This window comes from Hyla sarda, chromosome 11 (assembly GCF_029499605.1).
Source record: "Hyla sarda isolate aHylSar1 chromosome 11, aHylSar1.hap1, whole genome shotgun sequence".
In the NCBI taxonomy this organism is placed as follows: Eukaryota; Metazoa; Chordata; class Amphibia; order Anura; family Hylidae; genus Hyla; species Hyla sarda.
The window spans coordinates 32,646,046-32,663,182 of NC_079199.1; the positions used below are offsets into that span (position 1 = coordinate 32,646,046).

The following is a 17,137-nucleotide window of genomic DNA, read 5'->3' on the forward strand; positions in this document are numbered from 1 at the left end:
AACAGGCTGTGAACAAAGCAGGCTGGCAGCTCTGAGTGTTCTCCTTTGTGAACAAAGCAGACTGGCAGCTCGTAGTGTTTAGGACTCCAGCATGAGTCTGAAATGCTTGCTACCAGGACTGGTAGGGAGACCCCTAGTGGTCATTTCTTCAAAGTGGAAAATTAAATAGAAAGAAGCATATTTTTTAATAACATGCAATTGTAAAGTTATTCTGCATACATTAATCTATAATATATCAAAAGTTTTTTTGATGAGAGGTACCCTTTAACCACTGGGTGTGTGAGTTATCTAGTTATAAATAAAGTACAAACATTTTAAGTGGTGTGGGAAAGTAGGGTTTTGTTGGACCACCTTTTTAGTTGGTCTATGAGTGAATTAATGTAAATTTACCCTCCACACACTAGTCTCATAAAGTGTGTAGACTTCTGATTTGTATATGGACCTCAAGAAAAAGGAATCCCTCCTTCAAAGCACAGTGTCCTTTACTTTGTTATTAATAAACTCAGCTTTTTTATTTTCATTCCTTGTCCATATCATGATTCCCACACTGTAACTGGTGCAACCCCAAACTATTACCCAACCTGTAATCACCATTCTCTCCCAATGTAATCAGGGAATCAGTCTTCTCTTTCTTTTACCTTTGGTGTCTTCAGCACCCCAATTGTGGTTATACCAAAGGTCTTCATTGGTTTCATGCCCAATACGCGACCAAATCAAGTCAGTGTATGCCTGTTTTCCTGCATAACCTTGTCTGAATATTGTCTTGTGAGTTCTGTGCCAGTAAATACTTCAAAGGAGATGAACTTAGGGGTAGTGATTTCTTAAAAAGCCTCATAATGAGGCTATAGTGCTGCCAGGCAGCAGGAAAGCAAGTTGAATACTTGGATGCATAGCTAGAGGTGTGACCAGTAGGAAGAGGGAGATAGTGACCCCATTGTGTAGAGCTCTAGTGAGACCATATCTGGAATACTCTGTCAAGGTCTGGGGACCTCACCTAAAAATATCATATTTATAAAATAAAACAGATTCAAAGTATAAAATCTGAATAGATTAGAGGAAGGAAGGGTAAAGTGGTGGTGGGGGGCCTGATTCCTTTAAATATGTTAAATGTGGAAATAAGGTTCAGTGTTTTTAATAAGAAACTAAACACATGAACAAGGGGTGCAATTTGAGGTTAATTAGGACAAAGGTTCAGGAGCAATGTGAGAAAATATTATTTTACTGAAAGAGTAGTAGATGCTTGGAAAAAGCATCTACAACATGAGCTTTTTGTCCAGATGTACATTTGTAAATGCTCCTATTTTCTATGACTTACATACACTGCTAAAAAAAAATAAAGGGAACACTAAGATAACACATCCTAAATATGACTGAATGAACTAATCGTATGAAATACTTTTGTCTTTACATAGTAGAATGTGCTGACAACAAAATCACACCAAAATTATCAATGGAAATCAAATTTATCAACCCATGGAGGTCTAGATATGAAGTCACACTCAAAATCAAAGTGGAAAACCACACTACAGGCTGATCCAACTTTATATAATGTCCTTAAAACAAGTCAAAATGAGGCTCAGTAGTGTGTGTGGCCTCCACGTGCCCGTATGACCTCCCTACAATGCCTGGGCATGCTCCTGATGAGGTGGTGGATGGTCTCCTGAGGGATGTCCTCCCAGACCTGGACTAAAGCATCCGCTAACTCCTGGACAGTCTGTGCAACGTGGCATTGGTGGATGGAGCGAGACATGATGTCCCAGATGTGCTCAATCGGATTCAGGTCTAGGGAACAGGCGGGTCAGTCCAGAACACCAAGGCCTTCCTCTTGTAGGAACTGCTGACACACTCCAGCCACATGAGGTCTAGCATTGTCTTGCAATAGGAGGAACCAGAGCCAACCGCACCAGCATATGGTCTCACAAGGGATCTGAGGATGTCATCTCGGTACCTAATAGCAGTCAGGCTACATCTGGCAAGCACATGAAGGGCTCTGCGGCCCCCCAAAGAAATGCCACCCCACACCATTACCGGTCATGCTGGGGGATGTTGCAGGCAACAGAATGTTTTCCACGGTGTCTCCAGACTCTGTCACGTCTGTCACATGTGCTCAGTGTGAACCTGCTTTCAACTGGGAAGAGCACAGGGCGTCAGTGGCGAATTTGCCAAACTTGATGTTCTCTGGCAAAAGCCAAACATCCTGCACAGTGTTAGGCTGTAAGTACAACCCCCACCTGTGGACTTCAGGCCCTCATACCACCCTCATGCAGTCTGTTTCTGACCGTTTGTGTGGACACATGTACATTTGTGGCCTGCTGGAGGTCAGTTTTCAGGGATCTGGCAGTGCTCCTCCTGCTCCTCCTTGCACAAAAGTGTAGGTAGCGGTCCTGCTTATTGGTTGTTGCCCTCCTACGGCCTCCTCCACGTCTCCTGATGTACCGGCCTGTCTCATGGTAGCACCTCCATGCTCTGGACACTACGCTGACAGACACAGCAAACCTTCTTGCCACTGCTCACATTGATGTGCCATCCTGGATAAGCTGCACTACCTGAGCCACTTGTGTGGGTTGTAGACTGTCTCATGCTACCACTAGAGTGAAAGCACTGCCAGCATTCAAAAGTGACCAAAACATAGGCCAGGAAGCATAGGAACTGTGAAGTGGTCTGTGGTCACCACCTGTAGAACCATTCCTTTATTGGGGGGTGTCTTGCTAATTGCCTATAATTCCACCTGTTGTCTGTTCCATTTACACAACAGCATGTGAAATTGATTGTCAATCAGTATTGCTTGCTGAGTGGACAGTGTGATTTCACAGAAGTGTCATTGACTTGGAGTTACATTGTGTTGTTTTGTTTATTTATTTTTTGAGTAGTGTATCTACTAGGAAATCATATGTCCCCTATTAACAACAGACTATAGGAACAATAGTGTAATGTTTCAAAACCTCTATCAGGCCCTGCCATCTATATGTGTCCTTATACGGAAGAGGGCCTGTGGACCTCTATGGCCTAGGTGCAGCTGTAACTTATGCACCCCCTATAGTTATGGCCCTGCTTCCCCGGTTATTGAATTTAGTTAGTGGTTTCCAAATGCATAAACATACATTGCCAGCTCTTGTTATTTTCTTGCAAGGATTACAGAATCATCTTTTTTTTAATCATTTCTAGTTACTTGTCCTTTCACTCTCCTGCAAAAGGGCCATACATGACTTATCGCGTATATACTCATCACTTACATGAAATGAATATCACACGACTTGAAGACATTGATAAAACATACATTTCTTTACCATTCATACTTTAAATGCATGTTGTTAATAGAGCATTATGCCTAGTATTCGGCCACCTTGGCCAGTGATGAGGTGTGAAGTAGGTGTATTCTTCGTTCTTGTGTATTCAGGTTTTCTTTCTTTTAGACCAACACTTTATCGTCATAAATTTTGCTGCAAGCCAATGAGTTCACCATTTGGCTTGTTACACCTCATTGTGTTAACTAATGAATGGGTTTTTTGATCGTATATCATTCATTGTCCGGAAGGTGGTCATGTGCACCATAATGTCAGTAAAGCCATGTGGATTTATAAGTTATGTACACTTAGATGTTTACTTTTCTTTATTACACTGAAATATAACTGAATACAACTAATCATATAAAAGCTTTGATGAAAGATATAGTATGTGATATTGGATTCATGGCTGAACAATGAACCTTATGTTGTTGGCCATATCAATAAGATTTTAAAGGGGTACTCCCATGGAAAACTTTTTTTTTTTTTTTTTTTAATCAACTGGTGCCAGAAAGTTAAACAGATTTGTAAATCACTTCTATTAAAAAATCTTAATCATTCCAGTACTTTTTAGGGGCTGTATACTAAAGAGAAATCCAAAAAAGAAATGCATTTCCTCTGATGTCATGGCCACAGTGCTCTCTGCTGACCTCTGCTGTCCATTTTAGGAACTGTCCAGAGCAGCATATGTTTGCTATGGGGATTTTTCTCCAGCTCTGGACAGTTCCTAAAATGGACAGCAGAGGTCAGCAGAGAGCACTGTGGTCATGACATCAGAGGAAATGCATTTCTTTTTTTTTTTATTTCTCTTTAATATACAGCCCCTAAAAAGTACTGTAAGGATTAAGATTTTTTAATAGAAGTAATTTACAAATTTGTTTAACTTGCTTGCACCAGTTGATTTAAAAAAAAAAAAAAAAAAGGTTTCCATGGGAGTACCCCTTTAACTTTTCATGTTTCCATTATGTTACTTGGCCCCGTCATGTAATGTTGCTATAACAGATCATCAAGTGGTGACCTCAGAAATTAATTATTCAATTAATTGTATAGCAACCAATGACTACTAAAGAACACCCATTTAGTTTACTTTTGCATGGAAAAATATAAGTTTTTGTTTACTTTATATATTATGAGTCTATGGGGGAGATTTATCAAAACCTGTCTAGAGGAAGAGTGGTGCAGTTGCCCATAGCAACCAATCAGATTGCTTCTTTCATTTTTCTCAGGCCTCTTTACAAAGGAAATAAGCGATCTGATTGGTTGATATGGGCAACTGCACCACTCTTCCTCTGCACAGATTTTGATAAATCTCCCCCTATATTGTAGTACGTGTATATATGAGAGAAAAAGACTCGGCAACTCACCAATACTGCAAAATAAGGCTCCTCTTTATTCCAAGGAATGCGAAGTACACATCAGGGCAAGGGAGGGCTGGACAAGAGGCAGGGGGTGTGGGTAGGACTGCACAGTTTCGTGCCGATCTAGCACTTCTTATGGCTACTAGCACTGGCTACTATCGTGCCGATCTGGTGCAAGTAGCCAGAAGAAGTGCCAGATCGACACGAAACTGTGCAGTCCTACTCGCACCCCCTGCCTCTTGTCCAGCCCTCCCTTGCCCTGATGTGTACTTCGCATTCCTTGGAATAAAGAGAAGCCTTATTTTGCAGTATTGGTGAGTTGCCGAGTCTTTTTCTCTGATATATATTGCTTACCTGGATTTGATATACTCGCCGCACCACCTATCTGCATGCACGGATCCTGGGCAGTTTACGCGTCCATTCACACAGTGCCTTCGTGTTATTGGTGGTGTCAGACGTTTACTCTTTCACTACACATTGTAGTAAGTGTGTTTTCAAGTTAAGAGGTCAGAATGGTTCCGCAAAATGCATCATCAATGTTTTTCTGACATTTTACCCGCCACATAAGTTTCGAATATTAAAACTATGCAAGTGAGATCTTCAGGACCTTAGTGTGTCTAAGGCCCAGACATGCCTTTATCTGGTTATAGTAATCCAAATTTCAACAGCGGGTACAGCAACTTGGCTCAACCTCAAAGTCTCGACTTTCAGTAATATGGATGTAATTTTTTATATATGTTTAATCAAATCATCATTACAAGAAAAAGTCTGATCTTTTCCTCTGACTTTCTTTAATCATACAGTATATTAGAAAGCAGATGCAAAAGAGAGATGCCCGTCTTTCAGCTCCCCTAGAGAGGGCTTTCTCTTGATGTTGTGTGATAGTGCTGATATCATAACGTACTTTGAAAAACTTGGAAAAAAAAATCCTCTTATGTGAAAACTACTTATGTCTTCCAAATATTCACTGCCCAAGTCAGACCCTAGGAAAGCAGTCCAGAGCATGAAGTGATCCTTGGGGTATTGTGGTTTGGATATGTTCGGAGGGACATATTCAGCTTCTCTGCTGTTTTGGCATGTGCAGGCACCAAGAAAAAAGCGTATACAGATCAGATTTGTGGAAAATATAAAAATATTTTATTTAACATGAATGCAGAAAAGACATACATATAATTCCAAATGAAGAAATGAAGCCACGGCATTGGGTAGGTTTGCAATTAAAAGTTCTTCTTTATTGCAGCATAGCAGGTCAGTGTGGGAGCTGGACCAGAACACCGAAGAGCGCTGGTTTCGCGTGCAAACACGCTTTGTCAAGGCCTTGACAAAGCGTGTTTGCACGCAAAACCAGGGCTCGTCGGCGTTCTGGTCCAGCTCCCACACTGACCTGCTATGCTGCAATAAAGAAGAACTTTTAATTGCAAATCTAACCGGTGCCGTGGCTTCATTTCTTCATTTGGAATTTTGGACTTTCTGTTCTTTTCTACTGAGCGGGGGTACGTGGATTTAGCCTCTTATTGCCAATACTGTCCAAAAGCATACTTGAGTGGTGTGGGATCGTACCTCCTCTTACTTGATTAAGACATACATATAAAATCACTAAAATACATGTAAATATATGGGCCGGAATACAGCTCGGCAGCCTCAGAGGCAAAAGAAGAGGGAGGCTCTGGTATGTGTCAGTTGCTATGATATATATGGCTACAGAAAGGGATAGAATAGGACACCAAACAATGTAAGAATTGCCCAAAATCAAAATAATGGTAAACAGGGAGCATAGCATAAAAGCCCTGAGTGAAAAAAGTGCTAGTAGATAATAGGGTATCCTAGTGATTGAAAGTATAATGCCAAAGATAGACCACTTCACAAACACAAGTGTATAAAGAATATTACCAAGTGGACCAGATCACAGTGTATGCCAGACCTCCGTCACCCAATGTTTCACCAGTTAAGGCTTCTTCCGGGGCGTCACGCCCTGGAAGAAGCCTTAACTGGTAAAACGTTGGGTGACGGAGGTCTGGCATACACTGTGATCTGGTCCACTTGATAATATTCTTTATACACTTGTATTTGTGAGGTTGTCTTTTACCAAATGGACCAGATCACAGTGTATGCCAGACCCCCGTCACCCAACGTTTCACCAGTTAAGGCTTCTTCCAGGGCGTGACGCCCCGGAAGAAGCCTTAACTGGTGAAACTTTGGGTGACGGAGGCCTGGCATACACTGTGATCTGGTCCACTTGGTAATATTCTTTATACACTTGTATTTGTGTTTGTGAGGTGGTCTCTCTTTGGCATTATACTTTCAATCACTAGGATACCCTATTATCTACTAACATTTTTATGCTATGCTCCCTGTTTACCATTTTTTTGATTTTGGGCAATTCTTACATTGGTGTCCTATTATATCTGTTTCTGTAGCCATATATATCTTTCTGTAGCCATATATATCTTTCTGTAGCCATATATATCTTTCTGTAGCCATATGTACCGTACTGCAGGCACCAGCTACAGTAGGTGCACTAAGGGTCCTGAGAGGTAAAACTGAACAGCAGTCAAGGTGCACCAGATACATATTATAGCACTAAGGCACAAAGCAGGGTAAAGTCAAGAATCTGAATACTATCGTAGGCACAGTCATATTTATTTTAATATGCATTTAAAGGCCAAAATTCTTCCAAGACACTATTATACTACATAAATCTAACCGTAGAAGGATCTTGGATGAAAATAAACCACTGGAGAGCAAATGGGTTTATTACAGCACCCTATGGAGAAGCCTACTGAAGATTTTTTTTAATGCCTTTTCTGTTTGTGTAGAAGAAATCTTTTAGTAAATTTTTTTCCCCATAGATAGATTTAACAATGTGTTGTTTGTTTGTTCTTGTTTGTGTGTGTTAACGTGGCCGGGCCACGTGAAAACCCAAAACCTTTCAACACTTCTGTAGAGTAGATAGCATTTACCTCAATAATGGTAGTCTCTTTTCGTTTCTTTCTAACCCTAAATTCAGATGACGGATCCAAACCCACACCGACCATGGAGACGCGGCCTGTATTCGAAGGAGATGGTAAGGAAACATTTCTTGAATAATGCTGCACTCATAATAATTATTTAATTAATTCATCCTCTTTCCTTATAAGTATCAGATGAAAGTAACTTCACAAAACATCACATTCTACACCCATTATACACAGAATAGTGCAAGCAAAACCTATGTTAAGTCCAAACCTCATAGCTATTGAACTGTCTCCTTCCATGAAATCGTGATGAACACCTGTTTCTAGTTTCAATTTTCTTCACCACGTGATGGTTTCCAAAAGTGACAATGACCTACAGGTCAGCAATTTCCTGTTCTAAGCACATGGGCAGGTTCATTTTTGGACTCAGGAAATCACCTTCCTTCTGATCAGGTTAAATGTTGTCACATACAATGCAGGCCATATGTTGTCGCATGCAATGCAAGACGATTCATGCAGCTTTATAGTGCATATACAATGTGTACATCATACCCTAAGCATAACTAAGCACATACTGAGCATGTTTGTTTAGGTTAGCTAAAAAAAAATACATTACATCTGTGCCTGGTAAGTTTTATTACAGTGGTTAAAAAATGCATATAGAGGTGTTAACAAACACAAAAATATAGATACATAGAATGTGTCGGCAGTTAAGAACAATTTGGTCCATATAGTTTGCGTAATATACTGAATACTAGGAATTGTCCCAGTTCTTATATGAAGGATATAGTTACATAGTTACATAGTTAGTACGGTCGAAAAAAGACATACGTCCATCAAGTTCAACCAGGGAATGCCTATCACATGCCTTATGCCTATCCCATGCATGCTTAACCCCTTAAGGACTCAGGGTTTTTCCATTTTTGCACTTTCGTTTTTTCCTCCTTACCTTTAAAAAATCATAACCCTTTCAATTTTCCACCTAAAAATCCATATTATGGCTTATTTTTTGCGTCGCCAATTCTACTTTGCAGTGACATTAGTCATTTTACCCAAAAATGCACGGCGAAACGGAAAAAAAAATCATTGTGCGACAAAATCGGAAAAAAAAAACGCCATTTTGTAACTTTTGGGGGCTTCCGTTTCTACGCAGTGCATATTTCGGTAAAAATTACACCTTATCATTATTCTGTAGGTCCATACGGTTAAAATGATACCCTACTTATATAGGTTTGATTTTGTCGCACTTCTGGAAAAAATCATAACTACATGCAGGAAAATTTATACGTTTAAAAATGTCATCTTCTGACCCCTATAACTTTTTTATTTTTCCACGTACGGGGCGGTATGAGGCTCATTTTTTGCGCCGTGATCTTTTTATTGGTATGATTTTTGTTTTGATCTGACTTTTTGATCACTTTTTATTCATTTTTTAATGTTATAAAAAGTTACCAAAATACGCTTTTTTGGACTTTGGAATTTTTTTGCGCGTACGCCATTGACCGTACGGCTTAATTAATGATATATTTTTATAGTTCGGACATTTACGCACGCGGCGATACCACATATGTTTATTTTTATTTTTTTTTACACTGTTTTATTTTTCTTATGGGAAAAGGGGGGTGATTCAAACTTTTATTAGGGAAGGGGTTAAATGACCTTTATTAACACTTTTTTTTTACTTTTTTTTTGCAGTGTTATAGGTCCCATAGGGACCTATAACACTGCACACACTGATCTCTCATCCTGATCACAGGCGTGTATTAACACGCCTGTGATCAGCATTATCGGCGCTTGACTGCTCCTGCCTGGATCTCAGGCACGGAGCAGTCATTTGTCGATCGGACACCGAGGAGGCAGGTAAGAGCCCTCCCGGTGTCCGATCAGCTGTTCGGGACGCCGCGATTTCACCGCGGCGGTCCCGAACAGCCCGACTGAGCAGCCGGGATACTTTCAGTTTCACTTTAGAAGCGGCGGTCAGCTTTGACCGCCGCTTCTAAAGGGTTAATACCGCACATCGCCGCGATCGGCGATGTGTGGTATTAGCCGCGGGTCCCGGCCGTTGATTAGCGCCGGGACCCACGCGATATGATGCGGGATCGTGGCGTGATCCCGCTTCATATCGCGGGAGCCGGCGCAGGACGTAAATATACGTCCTGCGTCGTTAAGGGGTTAAAGGGGTACTCCGGCCCTAAGAAATTGTATCCCCTATCCAAAGGATAGGGGATAAGATGTCTGATCGCGGGGTCCTGCCGCTGGGGACCCCCGCAATCTAGCATGCAGCACCCACCTGTGAGCACTGCAAGAGGCACTGGAGGCTCCAAGTCTTATGCCTCCCAACCACGGGGACGGAGTATCATGACGTCACGACTCACCCACATGTGACATCATGCCCCGCCCCCTGTATACAAGTCTATGGGAGGGGGTGTGACAGGGACGGAGTATCATGAGATCACAACTCCACCCCTGTGTGACATCACACCACGCCCCCTCAATGCAAGTCTATGGGAGGGGGCGTGACGTGATGTAACTGGGGAGCGGAGTTGTGATCGCATGATACTCCGCCCCCGTGGTTAGAAGGCATAAGACTTGGAGCCTCCAGCGCTTCCTGCAGTTCTCACAGGTGGGTGTCTGCATGCTAGATTGCGGGGGTCCCCAGCGGCTATCCTTTGGATAGGGGATAAGATGTCTTCGGGCCAGAGTACCCCCTTAAATTCCTTCACTTTATTAAATATAATAAGGCATACATAGCACTTCATCAGTACAGTGCTACTATTGGAGTCACTCCATTTTAGACAATACCTTTTTTGGTTGTAGATTATCTAAATAAACTGACTACTGGATAAACCACGGTTGGGACCCTCAAAGGCCAATCAAATCTGCAGAGTAACCCAGCAGCTAATTTGTACTTTTTCGTATAGCACCACGACTGGAGAAATGAAGCATTACACTTGATGTTTCTGGCACAGAAATTCTACTTTTCGTGTCCGCACAAAGAATGAACACGTTCATTATTTGTGCGGAGACTGCACAGAATGCATAGCCGTCTATAAAATGGCGCATTCCCCTGAGGTCCTAGCGCTGGCAGATTATGCCGGTGCCCGCACTCTCTCTGAAATGTCTTCACGGAGATTCTCTGTGTTTTTTACATTTCAGCGTATGAACATAGCCTAAGAGTATGAGCTGTTAGATACCAACCAATCCTGTTAGACAGTATATCCTTGGGATATGCTATAGAATCATGTCAGAATACCACATTCTTAGTTCATTTTGTGCACATAGGGGGAGATTTATCAAAACCTGTGCAGAGGAAGAGTGGTACAGTTGCCCATAGCAACCAATCAGATTGCTTCTTTCATTTTCCACAGGCCTCTTTAGAGGCCTGTGGAAAATGAAAGAAGCAATCTGATTGGTTGCTATGGGCAACTGCACCACTCTTCCTCTGCACAGGTTTTGATAAATCTCCCCCATAGTTCTTACTCATTTGATTAAAAACAACACATCATATTTACATGCCAAAAATATATATATTAAAGGACAGATCCGCTATGGGGTATGCTAATATTTCACCTGTATTCGGTTGATTGTTGTCGACAAATGTGCTACTCATGGATTGGCCTTTATCGTTCCAGTAAGTTACATTCCAGTAAGTAACTCACAGTCAGTAAGTTACATGTCTTTGGAACAATTCCAGGATATTTCTAGACTATTGTATTGGCCGGTATCAAAATGAATAAATGGATTCAGAGACAAATTTACAGCTACTGAAAAGAAATTCGACTCAACTACAATAATGTTGTCATACTGTATTTGGTATAGCTGTGGCTTCCAACCAATTATAGTATAAGGAAACCTAAAAAATAAGTTACAGAATTGAAAGATTAACCCTTATTTAGATGTGGCTTTATATAAGCTTTCCTGCTTCCCGAGGATTTCCCTGAATATTTGCTCTGTGGAGAATGCTGTATTGTACATAGATTTAGTTATGTCCTATTGGCTTAGGCTGCATCCACATCACGATTTCTCCATCCGACCCGAGTACACGATTTTTATAACTTAAAATCGTATGAAATCGTATATAAAGTCGGATCCATTGACCTCCATTAAAAATTCGGATCCATTACACACATCCGATTTGATCCGCATCCGATTTTACACGATTTTTGTTCGGGTCTGAAATCGGGGTTGACCACGATTTCAGACCTGAACAAAAATCGTGTGAAATCGGATGCGGATCAAATCGGATGTGTGTAATAGTTCCAATTTTTCATGGAGGTCAATGGATCCGACTTTATATACGATTTCATACGATTTTAAGTTATAAAAATCGTGTACTCAGGTCGGATGGAGAAATTGGAGAAATCGTGATGTGAATGCAGCCTTAGTGTTAATTGCATTGGTGGATCTTGCTGCCCTTGCACAACTGCCAAGCTGGTGATGCCTCTACCCAAATGTGCCAGATATTCATCTCAGAGAAGCTGAGCCCTGCCTTTTCTATCTTTAGAAACACTACTATTTAGCAATTAAACACAGTGGCAGTTTGGGCTTATGACGAAATGCAATATAAATGCAAAAAAACAAAAAAAAACAAAAAAACAGTATACATGATAAACAAGGCTGAAAAGTAGAGATGAGCGAACTTACAGTAAATTTGATTCGTCACGAACTTCTCGGCTCGGCAGTTGATGGCTTTTCCTGCATAAATTAGTTCAGCTTTCAGGTGCTCCGGTGGGCTGGAAAAGGTGGATACAGTCCTAGGAAAGAGTCTCCTAGGACTGTATCCACCTTTTCCAGCCCACGGGAGCACCTGAAAGCTGAACTCATTTACGCAGGATAAGTCATCAACTGCCGAGCCGAGAAGTTCGTGACGAATCGATATTTACTGTAAGTTCGCTCATCTCTACTGAAAAGCCTCCAACAGTTTAGAGACTCTTGACACTATGTTTGGCTATATTATTCCACAAGGTTACAACTTTTTTATTATTTCATTGTGCTTATTATATTGTAGATATCACAGCACCAACACTATGGATCAAGCACCTTGTTATTAAAGATGCAAAGTTAAATGGCTCCAGTATGCGCCAATCAGGTATAATGGCTTTTTTTTCTATTCTTCAATGATTTATTAATTTTTATTTATATTCATTATTAATATGAACCTACAGATGTGAATAAATGGTTAGAATGCCATATATAGCGACACCTTAATCTACAGTGTTACCTTTTGTGTGCTCTCCTCTCTCTCTCCAGCCTTCGTTAGCTGCCCTTCATGATTACTCTACCTCCTGTCCACTCTTTTATGTAACCTCCTCCCTGCTGTTATCAACATTAAAGGGGGAACTTTTTTTTAAATCAACTGGTACCAGAAAGTTAAACAGATTTGTAAATTACTTCTATTGAAAAATTTTTAATCCTTCCAGTACTAAGCGGCTGTATACTACAGAGGATAATTCTTTTATTTTTGGATTTCTTTTCTGTCGCGACCACAGTGCTCTCTGTTGACACCTCTGTCAATTTTAGGAACTGTCCAGAGCAGCATATGTTTGCTATGGGATTTTTTTCCTGCTCTGGACAGTTCCTTGCATGGACAGAGGTGTCAGCAGAGAGCACTGGGGTCGTGACAGAAAAGAAATCCAAAAAGAATAGAATTTCCTCTGTAGTATACAGATGCTATTACTGGAAGAATTAAGAATTTTTAATAGAAGTAATTTACAAATCTGCTTAACTTTCTGTCACCAGATGATTTAAAAAAAAAGTTTTCCACCGGAGTACCCCTTTAACAGAGAAGGAGGTCTGATCTGACTTATCTTGGGTCTATTTGCATCCTGTAACACATATACACAGTTCCATAAAGGATAGACTATTTGCAAAGTTGCCTGACTTTATTTATTTTATTCATGTATAAAGATAAAGAAAAGGCACAGGCAGAGCGCCACATAGGGATTTATTTTGGATGCACTAGAGCAGTGGTCTCCAACCTGCGGACCTCCAGATGTTGCAAAACTACAACTCCCAGCATGCCCGGACAGCCAACGGCTGTCCGGGCATGCTGGAAGTTGTAGTTTTGCAACATCTGGAGGTCCACAGGTTGAAGACCACTGCACTAGAGCAATATAGAATTGTTTTCAATGGTTACTGTATTGCATAACATTGTACGTATGCCATTTTTATCCACAGAATACAATTAAAGACATTGTTTATATGGCCAGAATATATATATATATATATATATATATATATATATCTCTCTGTCTGTCTGTCTCTCTCTCTCTCTCTCCGTGCTCCCAGAATAAATGAGGTCACTGTGACTCTTCAGCTGCTGCAAACTACAACTCCCATCATGCACAGACAGACAGTCATGATGGGAGTTGTAGTTCTGTAACAACTGGAGAGTCACAGGTGGGGGAATGACTGCTCACCTGACAGCATAGGCTCCCCGTCTCAGGTCCCGCGCTGCTCCACTGCTCTGGCCTCTTCTAGTCAGGCCTGGCCAGAGCAGATGATGCAGGCAGCGCTAATCGCTTCGCCTGCATCACTGGAGAAGCGCCGGGCAGCCAGGCAGGGAGCACAGCGTCCCCTTGCTCCGGGCAGCGGCGATTTATTTGTATCGGTGTCTTGAAGACGCTGCTACAAATGAATAAGTGAAGATCCAGCTGGAGATCCGAATGACTGGAGGCTGCAGTCCGGATCTGGACCGGGGTTCACCAATTGAGTATCCCTGTGATAAATAATATTCCCCTAGAAAGCAGCTAATCTACTTTATGAAAAGGTGCAAAGTATACAAGATGGTGGGGGTGGTATTCTCCAAAAATAATCTACATATAGCCATTGGCGCTAAAACTGTATGTGGTTAAAAAAATAAATGAGGGTCTCTTGGCAGGGTATGATAGATGACTGTGAAAGAATTTGGTTTTTTTTTTCTCTGCTCTCCCCTTCAACTGGAGTGAAAGAGAGAGAGAGAAAGAAAATAAATGACTTAAGTAGTGTCACTGAACCCACCAGAGACACTAGGGGGGATTAATTCAAGGAAATGAAGGAGAAACAGAACATAGGATCCTTGTACTTGGTCTTTTTTTCTGAACTATTTAGCATAATACCAATACATTCAGGGGACCATAGACATTAACTGCAATGTTTTTATTAGATAATGGACTGCATTCTCTTTTTTATTTTGGCTTCACACATGGCAGTGTTCCTGCTGCATTTGAGGTATTTACTATATTGGTGTCATAAAGCACCCCATCCTCCATCCAAATAAATAGTCTGCCTGCTAGATATTGCAGCATTACAGAAGATGAATTTATATACAGATACAGTTGAAGTCATAAGTTTCCATACACTTAGGCTGAAGTCATTATTGAACTCATATTTTGCCCCCCTCAGAGGTTCCATGTCAAACAAACTATAGTTTTACCAAGTTGTTTTGGTGAGTTTTATCTTGTGGCACATGGCACAAGCAATTTTTCCAACAAATGTTTATAAACAGATCATTTAATTTATATTTCTCTATGTCAAAATTCCAGTGGGCCAGAAAATGATATTATGACTTTAGAAGCTTCTGACCTTCAAACTGACATTGTTTCTGTTGCAGTATTTTAAAGGGGTATTCCCAAACCACTAAGTCATAAAAGCTCATTGGTGGAGGTCTGATTGCTGAGATTCCCACTGATCACAGGAATAGAGGAAAATTGTACTAAACTCAATTCTTGTGGTCCATGGGGATCCCAGCAGTGAGACACCCCTTGTATCAGCTTGATATCCTGTGGATAGGGGATACATTTGCAATATGAGGATACCCCTTTAAAGGGAACCTATTAGGTCACTTATGCCTCACACACAGGTCCCCCAATCAGTCAGGCAGGCCCAGCGCTGTAAAGACTTGCGACAATAGGCAGAATTCTCAGGAGGTAGTGGATCCACTGTACCTGCGTGGCAGAGGACATGGGTCGTGCCAGGGAGCAGAGACTAAGGTGCTGCTAATTTTTATCAGCATGCAAAGTGGGATGGTCTTGCTGCGGCAGGCGGCACCCAGGTCGCTACTTCAACCACACAGGTGGCTGAGGTGATGCAAGGCACAGGAGGGTTTAAATAAGACATGGTCTGGATAGCAGGAGGTCAGGGCTGGCGGCACAGGTGCGTAGACAGGAACATAGCAGGAGGTCAATAGGCAGGTGGCAAGGAGCAAGGTCAGGTCACGGAATGAATGGGTCTGGAACACTGCAAGACTAAACAAACAAACGCTTTCTCTAGGGCACTGGGGCAACAAAGATCCGGCAGAAAGTGATGGGAGGTGCAGATATTTATTTAAAAAAAAAACGTGCAGGTGCAAACCATAATTACAGGTGCACTGGCCCTTTAAATCAGAGAGCTCCAGTGCGCGCGCACCCTAGGAGGCGGGGGGCACAGCGCTGGCGCTGAGGGAATACAGAGAAAGGAGACAGGCATGGAGGTGAGAAACGGGCTGGGACTTGCATGCCAGCACTTCCTGCGATGCGAATCCCAGCCCCGTCGGCTGGGGAAGTGAGAGGGGGAATGCACTCACAGCCAGCGTGTCTGGCCGGAGTGCTAGATGTAACAAGCGCAGCATTCTTCGTCGGGATCCAGTGCTGTACTTAGCCTCAGCCAGCTCTCAGTGAGCAAGAGTTGTGCATCGCTCCCTTCCTGCCAGGCCGGGAGGAGACTGAACTCACTGTATATATTGTGGCACGGATCAGAACAGCGCCACCTAGTTTTTTCAATCCCATAGACTTACATTGAGGGGGCATGGCATGACGTCATGAGGGGGCGGGGTCATGACGTCACAAGCTCATGACGCCAGCTCTAAGCGTTCAGAACATTTTGTTCCAAACTCTGAGCAGCGGAGTACCCCTTTAAGGTCAACGAAGTGCAAGTAGGGCAAAGTGGCCATTACAAAATCCTGACTTTAATCTCATCTATATATATAAAACTCAACGTGTGTGTGTGTGTATGTATGTATGTATGTGTGTATATGTGTGTGTGTGTGTGTGTGTGTGTGTGTGTGTATGTATGTATATATGTATGTATGTGTGTATGTTCCAGCATCACGTCCAAACGGCTAAAGATATTAACATGAAACTTGGCACACATGTTACTTATATGTCAACAACAAACATAGGATAGGTGATTTAACCCTTACTCACCCCCATTTGCCAGGGGTGGGGTTTATGTTTAAAGTCCCATACAAGTCTATGGGAAATATGTTACTGCATAACTTCCAAACGGCAGGAGATATTTCGATAATACTTGGTCACATGTTACTTATATGTCCACTTAAAACATAGGATAGTTAATTTAACCCTTAACTACCCCCATTTGTGAGGGTCGGGGTTTTTGTTTAAAGTCCCATGCAAATCAATGGGAAATATATGTTCCCACATAACTTCCGTACAGCTGAAGATATTTCAATACCTGGTCACATATTACAGGTCGGGATATGAGGTCGGGATAGGAGGACGGGATAGGAGGTCGGGGATAGGAGGTCGGGGATAGGAGGTCGGGGATAGGAGGTCGGGGATAGGAG

The 17,137-nt window shown here is 41.9% G+C and overlaps 1 protein-coding gene across 6 annotated transcripts in view; it reads left to right on the forward strand.

Moving 5' to 3' along the window:
- The window catches only part of SMOC1 (SPARC related modular calcium binding 1), a 215,875-nt gene that overhangs the window by 151,618 nt on the left and 47,120 nt on the right, over window positions 1-17,137 (forward strand). For 5 of the 6 annotated variants that reach the window (XM_056547181.1, XM_056547180.1, XM_056547185.1 and 2 more), the window contains exons 6-7: window positions 7,617-7,706; window positions 12,605-12,685. In XM_056547181.1, the coding sequence (XP_056403156.1) occupies window positions 7,617-7,706; window positions 12,605-12,685 (171 nt within the window). The remainder of the gene's footprint in view (window positions 1-7,616; window positions 7,707-12,604; window positions 12,686-17,137) is intronic. The other variant, XM_056547182.1, reaches the window with a different exon arrangement.